Source organism: Rhamphochromis sp. 'chilingali', assembly GCF_963969265.1.
Source record: "Rhamphochromis sp. 'chilingali' genome assembly, chromosome: 11".
Lineage (NCBI taxonomy): Eukaryota > Metazoa > Chordata > Actinopteri > Cichliformes > Cichlidae > Rhamphochromis > Rhamphochromis sp. 'chilingali'.
In genome coordinates this window covers 6,075,772-6,090,911 of record NC_137938.1, presented here as the reverse complement: position 1 = coordinate 6,090,911, position 15,140 = coordinate 6,075,772, and the positions used below count along the sequence as shown (strand labels likewise).

At 41.9% G+C, this 15,140-nt stretch overlaps 1 protein-coding gene across 4 annotated transcripts in view; it reads right to left on the bottom strand.

The window, feature by feature from the left end:
* ano10a (anoctamin 10a) overlaps positions 1–15,140 on the bottom strand; it is a 37,312-nt gene that overhangs the window by 17,662 nt on the left and 4,510 nt on the right. For 3 of the 4 annotated variants that reach the window (XM_080895936.1, XM_080895937.1, XM_080895938.1), the window contains 12 exons: positions 14,901–14,956; positions 13,735–13,890; positions 13,459–13,656; positions 12,946–13,080; positions 11,396–11,515; positions 11,007–11,191; positions 10,155–10,539; positions 8,503–8,558; positions 8,311–8,385; positions 7,978–8,166; positions 7,695–7,886; positions 7,211–7,339 (listed from right to left, as the gene is read on the bottom strand). In XM_080895936.1, the coding sequence (XP_080752062.1) occupies positions 7,211–7,339; positions 7,695–7,886; positions 7,978–8,166; positions 8,311–8,385; positions 8,503–8,558; positions 10,155–10,539; positions 11,007–11,191; positions 11,396–11,515; positions 12,946–13,080; positions 13,459–13,656; positions 13,735–13,870 (1,800 nt within the window). In that variant the 5' untranslated portion in view covers positions 13,871–13,890; positions 14,901–14,956. The remainder of the gene's footprint in view (positions 1–7,210; positions 7,340–7,694; positions 7,887–7,977; positions 8,167–8,310; positions 8,386–8,502; positions 8,559–10,154; positions 10,540–11,006; positions 11,192–11,395; positions 11,516–12,945; positions 13,081–13,458; positions 13,657–13,734; positions 13,891–14,900; positions 14,957–15,140) is intronic. The other variant, XM_080895939.1, reaches the window with a different exon arrangement.

Here is a 15,140-nt window from a genome sequence, read left to right as displayed (position 1 = left end):
CCATACTGTGTTTTCACTACAGTCTTCTTCATGTTGCCTTAAAGTCTTCTGAACAATTCATCCTACATGCTTCAAAGCAGTGAAGCAAAAGCTGTGAATATTTATCTGCATGTTATGTTGTGATTTTTAATACATTTCAGCATTTTATTTCACTTTGTCATTATTGGGTATTGTGTGTAGAATGTTGAGGAGAAAAATGAATGAGAACATGTGGAACAAACAAACAAACAAAAAATTGTGTCGCAATTTTTTTTGTCTGCAGGAGAAACCCTGCTTTTGCTTCTTGATATACGCAACAAGAATAATAAATGTATTTAAATATTTTTTTAATCAACTTAGTCAGGAAACAGGAATGCACCAGCATGTAGTTTGAATACAAAAGTCTGGTTTTTATGCTGTGGAGCTCATCACTCACCAAAAATATTGTATATCAAATTAGGGAGTGATGATGAGCAGACATGCGAATGCTGGGGACAGCCAACAGCGGCGCAGGGAAGCAGCGGCACCGACGTGAGAGGGAGAGATCGCAACTTTTGGGAGAGTGTGTTTGCTGTATGTGAGGACAGCGAGGCATGTCAGTCTTTACGATGCAGTGCGACTTGATTCGTGAGGTCTGACTCAGCGTAAAGTAAAGCTGCATACACCGATTTTATTGACCAGGTGGCAGCACAATGAGCTGTTAACACAACATGAGGTCTACATTAGACGATTAAGTTATGTCATGATCAACATATTTGCATGCAGTAGCTTGCACATCTAGCAGATACACTCATTAGTATTCATTTTGAGTCGTGACTTTCTTGTCAGCCAATAACTTTAAGGCCAAATCTAAGTCTCCTCTTAGCTGTGATGCGGTCTCCAGACTACTGAGGGAATTACACAGTGAGAGTCGTGATAAACTTGAGTCATCCTGATGATGGGTCAAATATCTATGCATACTAATGAAGGTGCCACTCAGGGACAAACACACCAGTGGAATTATAAAAATACTGGTTCTAGATAATGATTAGGGAAGCAGGAGGCATCCTTCTCTAATTGCTCAAAGAAATTCTATTAGCTAACCGTGATAACGTAAAGTCCAAGGAAATAATAACACGACGTTGCATTCAGTGCTATCACAAACAAAACAAAACAATGCATTGCAATACAAATAGCTGTAGAGTGGGGTCATTTAATTACATAATATAGGTTTAGAAGATTAAGTTGCTTTGCGCACCAAGTTCAAAGCTCCTCCAGTGTAAACAAAGCTCAAATACAGAGTGGGAGGCTAGACTAGTTTATGGGTGGATCCTGGCCTGCTGCTGCTCTGTGGTTGCCAGCAGATAAGATCATCTTATTGTCTTTAAAAACAGTGTAATGAGATTACTGTGTGGTGGGCTGCTGAAAAAGACAATTTGACAGACACACACAAAAAACTGTCCCATGCAGGCACCTTAATCACCACACAGAGCTATGTTAATGTCAGGTCTTTGGCTTCATTTAGATTACAAAGTTAATAATGTACTGTACTGTACTGACCCGTAATCAGCTTTGTGAGCAGTTAGTATGGTCTGTATTATAATAACGTACTTTACTTTGAACTGGTAGACTTTGGCAGCACAGAAAAGCATTTTTATATTACCATGACACTGCTGTTCCACTCTGCTCTATAGGCTATAATGTAACTGTTCGTTCAGTCTCGTCGCTCAACTCGGTCCCATTTATGATGGTCCCAGAGCATCTAACAGCCTTTAAGACAGATATTTGCCTCTAAAAATAACCATCAAACCAAATTTTAAAGGAGAGCGATTGCTGGACTTCATAAAAGTTTGTGTATTTAGAGTGAATATAAGCTTTACAAATTAAATTAAATGCATAATAACCCCTACGGATGCTTTTATAAACAATTATGGCCAGCAGGTTACATACACTCATTATGGGCATGTGCAATCATCATGTATGTAGTACAATCAGCTCCAAGAAGCCCAAAATTACTGTGACATTCATACCCATGATGAGTGGGCATGAGTGGATGTAAACCTCTGATAACACATACTGACTACTATTGCTTCTTCCAGCTTTAACTTAATGTATTGTTGTTTGCACTATAGACTGTCTCAAGCTGTAAACATCACTTAGGGCCTTAGGACATATCTGTGTCCTACGCACTAATATTCTCAATTCAAATACTGCATTTATGGTTCGAGTCAGTCTTAGAAGTCGTGTAAATACACAATACAGGCTACACACAAACCATGATAACTAATTAGTTTTCCATCATGCCGAGATATTTTGTGTTAAAAGTTTTGTCAAATTGAAAACACCTGTGTGCTGCACACCAGCTCAAATAACCAATAACTGTGAACCCTTTCTTGTTCCATGCCATTAGGCTGTGATCTTGTCTCCCGTCCTTTCAGGTCCCTTGTAAGCAGACACACTTCATAGTCCCTGCTCTGTTTCCTCAGCTCCTCCTCTGAAATGAGTCGATTATAACAGACAGACCCGTGACTCTGAAAGAAAGTCTCTGTCTCTTTCAGCGGCAGGCTGGCCAGTTGCCTAGTTACTGCTCACTGATGTGTGTAAACCCTACACAGCAATTACCCAGGTATCATAGCACTGATGCTGGAAAGCGGCGCGGCGAAGCCCTCGCGCCTGTTCCCAACCCACCCCCATAACAGAGATAAGAGGAGCTGAGGGTTTTGATTTGAACCCTCAGCTCTCTGAATCAGCCTTCTCTTATTAAAGAGATGACGACCGACTTAAGAAGAGCAATGAGAAATGCTTCGAAGGAAAAAAAAACATCTGTGATCTCCTGTCTGTCCGCACTAAGATAGTGGGTTAGAGGCTCTGCTCCGCCTGGAGTTAGCTGTATTTAACAATGTATGCACTGACAGACCTGTTAGCAGCTTTAATTAGAAAGGGTTTCTCTAAAAGCAATATACTGGCTGCTGAGTCAATAAACCACATGTATGTGTATTCATGTGCAGCTCTTCTTTCACACACTTAACATTACACAAGCTGGCTCTCACTGTTCTTGTTGTGCCATCTCTTTAATAGCCTGTTTGCTCAATTCTAGGAAATGTGGTGGTAGCAGGCAAGAACGTGCTTGGATCTCGCTCGCTCTCTCTCACACACACACACAGGTTTCTTTTCCTCAGTCAATCGTTTTCCTTGTCTCTCTCATCAGCCCTGGCAGTTCTGCTCTCAGTCCCTTCCTTCCCGTTTCTCCTCCTTTTGCTTCCACATTCACTCATTTTATCTCTACTTTGATCCAAGCCTTCCATCACAGGTCTGCAGTGTGCACTAAAGAGAAAAGCAAGGAAATGCATGACACACCTGACTGATGCAGTGTGTCGCGGCAGGATGGATTGCTCATATACAACCACTGCAAAGCGAGAGTGTAAGCCAAACACCAAGCTGTGAGCTAACCTGGTTTCCCTCTGTGTTTGCAAAAGCAGCATCACACCTCCTCTCATGATTCAGGTGAGTGAGGCAGAGTGCAAATCAAGCAGTGAACATGACCCCCAGGCCCAAAGCGCAGCCCTCTGCTATAAAAAGTCATGTTCACTTCTACTCAGCCCAAAAGACAGTTTGGAGGAGGTTAGGATGGATTAGAGGCAACATGCTGTGAGTGTGATTTACTGGAGTCCCTGGAGTCTTTAATCAGAAAAAGTCTAGAGTAAGGGCTCATGTAATGCACACACACACACACACACACACACACACACACACACGCACACACACACACACACACACACACCAAACAAACAAAGGTCATATTCACTCTGCTTCACTGAGGGAGTGGGTTAAATGCAGAGAGGAATTTCCCCACGGGGATCAATAAAGTATACATTATTATTATTATTATTGTTATTATTAAAAGTGATGAAAAAAAGCTGCCACTGTGTTACAAATTGAAGCTGGAGGGAATATCAGAGAAGTTGAGAGTAATAAGTAATAACAAACAAATTGCGGAAAAACACACCTGGTTGATTAAAAGCTTAAAATATCTTCAGTCCTACTAAAGGACATCCGTTCATTCGATTATCATTACATTCTTTAACTCAACTGGATCAGCACTACATGGTTCATGTCTTAACCTCAGTGTATAGACTGAATAGATGGATGTAACATTCAGCTCTTAAAAGTCAAAGAAGCCAGTGTGGAGGTGTCTTAAACCTGCATTCTACTAAACCTGTGTGACTCCTCTGTTGGCAAACAGAAGATCAGCTGTTTGGAAGTTTATGGTAAAATGATCCTTGCAGGCCTGATGAGTTCATGGCTTCTGTTGCTAGTTTCAAGTCACACCGCATGCAACGTGATATTCATTTAGTAGATTATGGCCCCCATTACAGTCAGAAAGGGAGGATTAACCATGGTATGCTCACTGGCTAATGACTTGTGAAAGACAAGTGTTTAACTAAAGACAGCGATGGTGAAAATCTTCTGATTTTGGCTTCCCAACAAGAAAATAGCGTGTCTTATACAAGCAAATATAAAAACAGACATCAATTAAAATGATACTAAAGTGAAAACAATCTCTGTCCTTACAGCTCAGACCAGCATTTCGGACCAAAACAGATCTCATATTGCCCGATTACATCTATCCTGAAATTTACTGCCCCCCTCTGGCTGCACTTGGTAATTGTCTTTGGAAGCTAGCTTGACTATCAGCTGTTAAATCTCTCATTTTTTCTGGGAGCGTTTATGTCATGCTGACAAAGGCTGGAACTGAGAGGAGAGTAGCAGGAGTCGATGTAGGACAGTCATTCCACTTGCTATTAATTTCAATTAAATTGTCTGCAATTCAGCCAGAGGCACAGCAGGTGGCACTTGAGAGATATTTCTCTGAATACTTGAAAGGTGGGATTTCCCACGAAACCCTTCCCTAGCATTCTTTCTATCCTCCTCTTTTACCCTCATCCCTGAACTGTGGAAAGGGCAAATGGCATGTTCAGCCTCCCTGAGCATGGCTCTGATGGGGGCTTCTTCCTGTTAAAAGGGAGTTTTTCCTCCCCTCTGTTGACAAGTGCTAGTTTGCAGGGGATTAGGCAATCATTTGGGTTCGTTCTCTAATATTGCAGGGTCTGTATTTTTCATATTTCCTCATGACGTCTGTCACTGTAGGTGATACAGCACCCCAGACCAGTACAGACCATTGACCCATTTACTTTACCTTCAATGAGCATGAAAGTTGACCTCTTTGACAAACTTCACAATATTCAGCTTTTTAAGATGCTCAGTCTTTTTTTGGCCGTTTGTGTATGTGTACTGCTACACTGTTGTCAGAGATGATGAGGAACTGGAATGCAGTTGGTTCACCCACTCGTCTCACCCATCTGTAAAAGTCTCTGCATGCCATTGATGGTGCATGAGCAGTTACCTGCGAAACAACCTATTGTCATCAGTAACATCTGCACTTGGAAATTAATCCAAACACAGAGCTGTTACACCCCCTCAGTAAGTAAAGTTAACAACAAAAAAAATCAGTGAGCTGTGTCATCAGATCATGTATAATGTAGCATGTTGTCATCAGACCCATGGTTCTCAAAGCGGAATCTGTTAACACCACAGCTCCCTCACAAAGGGCTCCAGAGGGGTTTGATGATTCAATTCACTTGATTCTATTTGGATTTCCTATTTATCACCATACACTGTGGAAGAGACACATACCATCCCATTTCTCCCACTTTCAATTTCAACAGCAGACCGTAGCAGATGCATAAACTCTGACCGATCATCTTTTCCAAATGGTGACTCTTTGGACAAAAGACACATCTAGGAGGCAGATTCTGCAGCCCATGAGACAAAGCAAGGCTAAAACGATTCAATCCATCTCACACTAATAGAGAACTCCCAGCAAAAAGAAAGGTTTAAACAAACCCAGGCTTATCCTGGCAGCTGCTGCAGGAGAAATATCACCCACAAAGAACAACTTCTCTGTGAACTGCAGAGTTTTCAGCTGTGTGTGCCGACCACACGTTCAACATGCAGACGATCGATGTGACCCAGTTTCTGCCTTGGCATCAGCAGAGAGATGTTGTACAGTGAGCTACAGTACTTTAAAGAGCATTTACAGTCTCAGGCAGCAACCAGACAGTTAAAACAATCGTCCCTCAGGAGGTTGTTAAAGCAGCACAAACGTACAACTGTTTTCTTTATGAATGTCCTTAAAAAAAAATCTCCATACTGCAGCACCTCCCATTCACTACATCCTCACCTGTTTGTGCTGTTATTTTGAGCCCCCCCCCTCCGGAGGCAGGAGGTGTGTTAGGCTGCACTGTTTGAACAGGGCACATAGAAAAGGGGAGCAGGCTGACGTTATGTTAATAAAGGTAGAATCAGGAGAAGAGGAATCTGCAGCGTGAATGCTCAAATTAACACACACACACACACAAGCTCAAACAATTATAGGCTGAATACGCACAGTGCAAATTTCATTTATGTGCGGACACACACACACTCTCCACTCTGCCCGTCACCCTCAGCCCTTGCTTTGGGCTGTGGCTCCATCTAGTGAACAAAAATCTGCATCTGGCACAACTACAGAACAGCGCGGTGTTAACAAGAACGCTATTAAACACTAATGTATCCAAAAATGATTATGAGATCTATAGAAAATAAAAAATACAGGAATAATGCTACAAGTCCAATTTTTGTGTTGTCTTCCTTGGTAAATTCACTGATCCTTAAATGAAAGTGAATGGCAAAATTGCCTCTATAACCATGCAAAAAGAATGACTGCACAGTTATCACTATATCTAACTAACTACCGGTACATATAATTATAACCTATCAGAATGGAGAATACAGTTTTTTCAAAACAGGCGTATTATACTCGTATTATATACTATATTATATCACAAAGGAGGTATAACAAATTGCTTCCTAGCATTCCATTTAGACGTGTTTGTTCCACTCCTGGCAAAACATACACAGCGGCATGGCTCTGTGAGATGCTTGTGCCATCATCAATGGAGTCATTTCTGCTGCTGTGTTATTTCTGCTATTATAAATATACCATTTACTTTCTGCCAAACCAAGTTTCAGTTGTGTCACTTTTGAAATTTCTTATACAAGACTAGTCAAGTTTTGTTTCATAACATCACAAAGTTACTCCAAAATACTACATAAATCTGACCTTTGTTTACCAGTCTGAGGTCACACATTACGTGTGTGTGTGTGTGCGTGTGCGTGTGTGTGCGCGCGTGTGTGTGTGTACGTAAATTACCTCAGCAGCCACTGTACACAGTATGAGCTGTGTCTCTGACTCGGGGAAGTAGGATCTGACTTGTGGAGACATGCCAATCAGTGCACAGTTGGTCACAACAGCTATCACACTCATGGCTTCAAAGGCGAGCTGCACACAGAGGTAGAAAGACAGCAACAGTTATTCGTTTCCACGAATGGAAACCATACCTGGATGCTGGGCACAGCACAGAGTCAGTCATATGTCATTTTTAATGGAGGAGCTCTGTTTAGATTAGGACAGCATGTTAAAAAAATACAATGACCTGTCCACAGAAAGCTTTAATGTTCAGAGTACCCCAATATCATTTCTGAAGGACATCCAATATAGCAGTAAGGATGTGGAGGATATCTGTGTCCTTTGGTACTTTATAGTTGTACAGCAATATTTGTTAAATAAAAAACTACCAAAAATCATTCTTTTCTCATAAACATCAGCAACTGCATTCAAAACTAAATGAAAATACCTGCCAGACTCCAATGTTTGCAGCTGGGTCGGCAAAGGGTCGTTTGAACACTCGACACATCTTGAAGGCGTCAGAGTAAACCTCGGTGATGTTGTTTAACACCACAAGGACAGCAGCCAGAGGAAAGACACAGGAGAACAGACTGACATAACCAAACAGCAGGAAGAGCTCCAGGTAGTCATCAAATGTTCCCTGAGCAGGAATGAGAGCACAGACAGACACAAATTAAAGAACGTCGCAGAAGATGTCATTTGATTTCTGATTAAAGATCACATGTACTGACCAAGTATGTGCTCATGTCGGCCTCGAGCCGGACCTGCTCTACCAGCGGAAGCTCTTTCTCCTCGTACAGTCTTCTCTTCTGGATTTTGCGAATCATCTTTTTGTTGCGTCTCCTCCGCAGCCAGTAGGGCAGGAAGGCCTCCATGAACTGATTCAAGATCTGACTGGTGATCAACAAGGTCGCCAAACTCTGGAAAGAGCGCAGACACAAAGAAATATCAACAGAAACCAGGGTAGAGGGAGGTGAGAGAAACAAAAGAAAGGAACTGTAAAAACTAGAGGAGCAGAACGATGGGAAGTAGAATCAAAGAAGGAACGAAGGAGGCAGACCTACCTGTCTGAGAAGCTCCATGTCCTGCATGACAAAGGCAATGTAGAAGAGCGACGCGAAACAGTTGAAGAAGTTGAACTAAAGAAAAAAAGAGTTAGGGCAGTTATGAGAAGTGAGGTGGTGATAAGAAAGGCTGCACTCTCATCAATAAAGGGTACAGTTGGCAGAAAACTGTGGATAACTCATTTCACTCACCACCAAGACTTTGAGCACCAGGTGATTTTGATATGAAGACTCTAGCCTGTGATTTTCTAAACACACGGAAAACATGTCAGCAATAACTCATCGCAATGTTCACAGCAGAAGCTCACTGGATGAAAACCAGTCAATGACTGCCAAAAATCTGGAACTCCAGGACCTGACCAAAGCTTGACTTTTCCTGGGGTCAGCCCTTTAAAAACATTCCTTTTATTTGCCTTAAGAAGCATCTAAGTTACTTTCATGGTGTGTTTGTGTTATTATTTATCTCCAAATCTGTGAGAATGTTGAATTGAATCAGGGCCCATCAGACCTCATACTACAACATTATCCCAACGATCTAAGTTTGTGCTCACAGGGGATCACATTGCTGAGGTTCTCTCTAACAGTGTAGGGTTTTATCTTACAATATGTGTTTGGTTGGTTTATCCTATTGATGGCTTCACTTCCATTTACTGAGAGCTGTACTGTATTGTGTTGCTGTCACAAATAAAAAGTTCCTGTGAACAGTGATTGAATGATACAATGGATAAAACTCTAAACCTTTTGATCTCCATTCCAAAAGATTTAATGCAGTTTCTTCGCTAAACGATTTGAAATACACAATTAAAGTCTGTACTTTTATCGATCATCCATCATTAGCTTTTCATTTATTTAATTAAATCAGGTACACAAACTGATTTACTAATGCAACATGCATTTTACTGCCAATTGCGCTGAGGTTGAACGCTGGGGGGGGGAGCACATCTTATTTTTGTGCTCAATATGGTAACAGTTGCTGTGCGGAGGAGGAACAAAAGTGTCGGTTACCAAGCTATCTAATTCTAAATTGGCTCAGTGACCTCAGAGATGACCTGGACCTGGATGACCGGCAACAAAACGTCTTACAACACTTTAGCTTTTGGTGTCTTGAACATGCTGTGGCTTCTGTGTCAAGAATTTCGCAGCCTGCACTGTGGGGTTCAAAGTGAAATGGCTGAAGAACAAAGAGAACAGATGGATAATGATGTTAACTTTGGACCCTGTCCTGAAAGTAATCAGACCTCAGATGGACATCAAAGCATGGGAAGTCTGAACAGCAGTCCATTTTTAATTTTGATGTTTTGAATTGGTTTCATAGTTTGAAGGTGCTGTTTGCTTTTGTTCTGGTCAATTCATTTACATTCATCAACTTTAAAAACATATATTTCCTTAATAAAGTTTTTATTACACTCAAATGAAATCGTTCTAATTTCAGCAATATGAACAGTGCGGATAGTTTTCACCGTGATCTCATGAGCTGTGCTCTTAAACACATAACTGTTTTTTCATTCATCTGCATGATAATACCTAAGATGGAGATCACACACACACACACACACACACACACACACGATTATTGTAGGGTCTTGAGCGTATAATAAAAAATTATTTGGCCTTAAGTCTACCCAATGAGACAAAATGGTGCACACTTAAAGGCAAATCAAGGGACTGTTGAATTAAAACATTTGAATTACAGGAAAACCCTAGCTTCACGCTGCATTGTGAAAACTCATCAGCTCTGGATTCTCTTGTAATATCATCAGCAATCAAGCCCTCTAGCCAGAGCTTGTATTAATGCAAGAAACATGGTTTGGTGTGAATGCACAATAATGAAAAAGTGGACTTACCCCATTCAGTGAGGAACTCGGCAGCATATCTGTAGATGAGGTTCATCGCCTCTATGACCACAGCATAGATGATACTAGGGATGAATAGCAGAATGTGTGTCCAGAATGTGGGGTTCTCATCATAGATGGACAGAGCCCACCCCTCCATCTGGAAGTAGATCATCATGATGTAGAGGGACAGGTAGAGGCAAAGCAGGACGAAGGGCAGAGACACAAGGTAGACACGCAGGTGCCTCTTGGAGGTGGGGTAGATAGGCTCTGCACGTCCCGTCACAGGGTTGTGACCAAGCACGCCGTGAAATCCAGGCCGAGGTTCTTCAAAGGCCTTTTTTCTGCACAGTGTGCCCCAGTAGTAGGCTAGTGAGGCACTGCGTCGCTTCCATAACTGGTGGGCACAAAGGTTCAGCAAGTCAGCTGAAGCATTTTAAAATTCTGTTACGATTTTAATAAACACTTTTGGAGTTAAGACTACATTGCAAGCAGCAGAGGGTAATATTTTCCTTTACAATTAAAGGGTGAATTTTCTCTCTTGTTTAGTGTGTAAAAGAATGAAAAGTTAAACCACACATCACAGTTAAACTTCTGAAGTGCTTGAAAAGATTCAATCCCTTTACATCAAAGAGCTGAAGATTCACTTCTACCGCTCCCGTTTTAACCCCTCCACCACCCCAGCATCCACCTGCAGGCTTTGGAGCATATTTACACATCACTGCCCAATTTCTATGTGTATCATATTTTTAGGATGGTGAGCATTGTGCCTCCACACACCAAACTATATTCTGCAGCCATCACAGATTAATAGATCAATAGGTAGAACGATATCATACTGCATACTGTTTCATGTCTTCTTACCTCCAAGATAACAGTGCACCAGATCAAGTTGAAGACAGCAAAGACTACATATTTGTCATAGTCCTCCCAGTCAAACAGATAGTAAGGCACCCCAATGAGGGCCATAGGCACCAGCGCAAAGGTGAAGTACTCCAGGAAGCCAAAGTAGAGAGCCTGGCCCTCACCATAGTAGTGTCTGATGTCGTCTGGGGATAGAGATGAAAGAGTCAGTAGTGATCAGGAGCACTGACAGTGCATCGCTCCAATTACAGTCTGGGGACATATTAGAAATGCAGATGTACAGAGACCTCTTTTGCAAGTGTGCATACTCCATAACGTGGACTGTTCGTTTTAATCACACAATGTATTCAAGAGTGACCATGAAAAATAATGGCACAAGATGCACTTACCCAGAGGCTGAAGCGACACCTTCACTTTTTTATACCAGGAAAAAGAAAGCCTCTTGAGTTCTTCGTTTTCATGCAGAGGAAACATCTGGATTAAGATCCCTTTGGAGAGCAGTCTGCGAACTAAGATGCAAGTAAAGAAAACAACAAAAAAGAGCATGTTACTTTCTGTCTCACCCCCCACTCTAGTCATGTACAGTGATGATAAAACAGGACGTTTTTACTCAAACTTGTGAATTATTTGGAAGATATTCCACATGAAAACCTTCTGGCTGCATTTCCATCCTTCTCTTGAGTTTTTCTGAACTCACTTTCCCAACTAAATAAACATGCATTTCATTTTGTAAAACAAGGGCAGGCTAACAATAGCTGGGAGCCGGCCCATTCCACACAATACAATAATGACTATAGCAATAATTACTATTGTCCAATATGCAGCAGCTAAATACGAGCACATGAAAGCGCTATCATTTCATCTGCCATTTTTTGAGTGCATCATTTGTCAAAAAATAATTACATTCTATTTTAACACGATTTGTCAAACACAGGCGTTGAATAGAGGCACCCTATCTTCACTGCAAGTTCATTGGTTCCTTATCTCACTTTGGGACTATTTTACTGCATTTGCATATTTATTGTTTCCATACTGAAGACAGACGAAGGGAGGGGGTTGCAGAGATAGCGGGGTGGAAGGAGGACACAGTCTGTGTTCAGTCTACAATCTGCTACCGTTACTACTACAGGAATCTCTAAATCAAACCGCAAGCAAGTGTGGATGAACCGCAGGAGAGGCTCAAACAGTCAAATCTTGTCACAAGCTGAAACTGAGGAAAAAAAATAGGAGTGAAATTATCTAATCTGTGTATCAGCTAATAAAAACATACTCTGCTGTGGCTAATGTTGTTATAAACAGGTTCTAACAAATGTCTTTCTGATAGTTTTATGATTAAATGCCGAGTGTATACTTAACTAAGGTTGAGGAGTGATAAATCATTTAGCCCCGACTAAACCACGATTTACACAATGTGTTCTCTTTGTGCATCAAAATGAAAACAGTCAAGTCTCTAAGATGAGAAGCTGGACCTGTATTCCTATGCAAATGAAATGACTGATCAATTATCAAAATGTTTATCTGTAAGCGACAGAATGAAAAACAGTTTAGGGGAAGAGGACAAGCATAAAATTGGCCACAGCTTCAAAACCCTGTATGATAATACACTGCCATGTTTTACTCACATCACCTGTGTGTGGTTTTACTTCTGAGGTTGATCAGTTTCCCAGTTTTATTCTGAGATGTCTGCACATCCTAATTTAGTACAGTTTCCTGGAATTTCAGCTGTTAAATTCAGCAGTGCTATGAAGTACCGGCAATCTGTCCAGCATGCACCCTGCCCACCTTCAGCTGCATAAGCAACAAAGAATATGTATGCATGCAAGAAGGAACTAGATGAGACCATTTTCTTTTGTCTTCCTGTGAGTGAAATACACAACATCAGCAAACTGATCACTGCAAAGCTCATTTGAAACAGATTGAGACATGAACACAGACTCACTGATAGATTTCCCAGGGTAGAGCTTGGCATGACTGTATCCTGGAACATTAGTCTCCTCTTTGGCTCGCAGCGTGTCCAGCTCATGCTTGATAACATACTGACACTCAGCCATACTGAGGAAGCCGTCTCCATCCCCTGAAGAGATGGAACAGAAACACAGTGCCATTCACCACAAAGGCATGTTTTCACAGGCTGTTACAGTGACGCCACTTATTTCAGACAGAGTATGTGAGCGGTGATGAGACTCAGGGGCAGTGATCAGATTGATTTGTGTTGAAGAAGAATCAAATGATGCATTAAATTCTCCTTATTTATGCAATTCTGCACAGAGCTGACTTAACAAGGAGGCTGACAAATATGGTAGTGATACGAGTTACCTCTGTTACTGTTTAAAGTTTCTGAAAACCAGCTAACACAAAGAAAGCCTGGCTGTGTTAAACTGCAAGGCTGCAAGTTAACAATAACAATAACAATAAGATGCATAAATTTTCACAAACTAAACAGTAGACTTGCCTTTAAAATCTTTGAAGTTGTGTTTGCTGGCAAAAGTGAAGGCTCTCATGGACCCGTCAGTACACTCCTTAAAGAGCCCCAGATCTTCTGCACCACAGAGCAGCCTCTGCATGGAGGCCCCCACCAAAAACATGTTGGGGTTTTCCTTCTCTTCCACCCCGATTCCAGGTCCCAACTGCTCCACCAGCAGCTCAGCACCTGGAAGAAATTACAGGATGAATAATACCACGTCAAACAAGGGAAGATGATTCGAGGGGCGCAGACGATCTTCCACACCTCCATTCTGTTGCCGGTCTCTTATCCTGCTCAGCAACCAGGCAATGGCCTCCTCCTTGGTGTCTGAGGCCAGCTCCAGCACCACCAGAGGAGCAAACCTGGAGCCACTGCTGTCTACTGACGACTCCTGCAGCATCGTCCCTCCTCCCAGGAAACCTGCATAACAGAAACGTCCTTATTTCCTTGAGTCCCAAGTGTGAAATACAGCACAGACTGCTGTAGAACAAGCTTTGCTTTGAACAACCAACAGTAATTATTGGTATTGCCAATAAACGGAAACACTGCTATCTGCTAGAAAGGCCTGTTTGTCACTATCATCTTCAATTTCAGTGTACTGCAAGGCCGACAGGGCAAGCTGAGCTTGTGCTAGGCCTAATCATCAGAAGTTTCTGTATTTCTACAATTCTGGGAGCTGGAGCCTATCACAGCTGTCATAGGGCGAGAGGCAGGGTACACCTTGGACAGGTCGCCAGTCTGTCACAAAGTTAGCTTATAGACGCAGACAGCTATACACACCCACATTCTCTTGTAATATTATAGAAAAAAACCTATATAGTAATATAGATGAAATAAAATTTCCCATTAACATCATGTATGCCATTGTACATGATGACAATTTTTCTTTAGGGACTCGCAGTAGAAGTACTTTGCTATTTTTCTTTCTTAAGTCAAGTCTGGATACAATAACAAAGTCTGTTCTTGTTTTCTTGGGCTCCCTGTCTCATCCTATTCACAGACTCCTAGAGTTCCTGCTGTGCTGTACAACAAATTCAAAATGTCTTTACATGACTAATGTAGTGTGTGAAATGACATCTTGGCCCAAAACAGGTAAAGAAATGACAGATAAAGTCACAATGTTCATTGAACAGGTTTACACAAGGTGTGTCAAAGCTACCCCTCCTTAGTCTGAACACGGACCTCCCTGCAGTAAAATCAACTAATCATACGTGGTGGAATCTGTACTGTGGGTCTGCTGCAGATCAGCTCATGTATGACCTGTAAGGAGAGACAGACCCAGAGTACAGACAGAAACAGCTGAGACTGCTGTACCCAGAAAGGGAGGAGCATGTGTGTTAAAGAAAGCCCTGACATGCTGACTGCTACTCCTTCCGTACTTGTGTGTGTGTGTTGTGTGTGTGTGTCGTTTGGGCCAGCACAACACTCACCCAAATCTGTGTATGAAGCGGCAGTGTTCCAGGCTCGGGCCGGGAACCGTGATCATCTATTGTGAACAGTAAGAAAAGAGAAGAGCGTGTGGTGTTGTAAGCGTGCTGCACCCGGTGTTCCACGTCACAGAGTAGCACTGACAGCTGTCACACCCACATCTGCCCCACTCCCCCTGTAGGGAACTTTAACACGGATCAGCGTTTTTTGTTTGTTTGTTTTTTACTGAATCTAATTTCTGA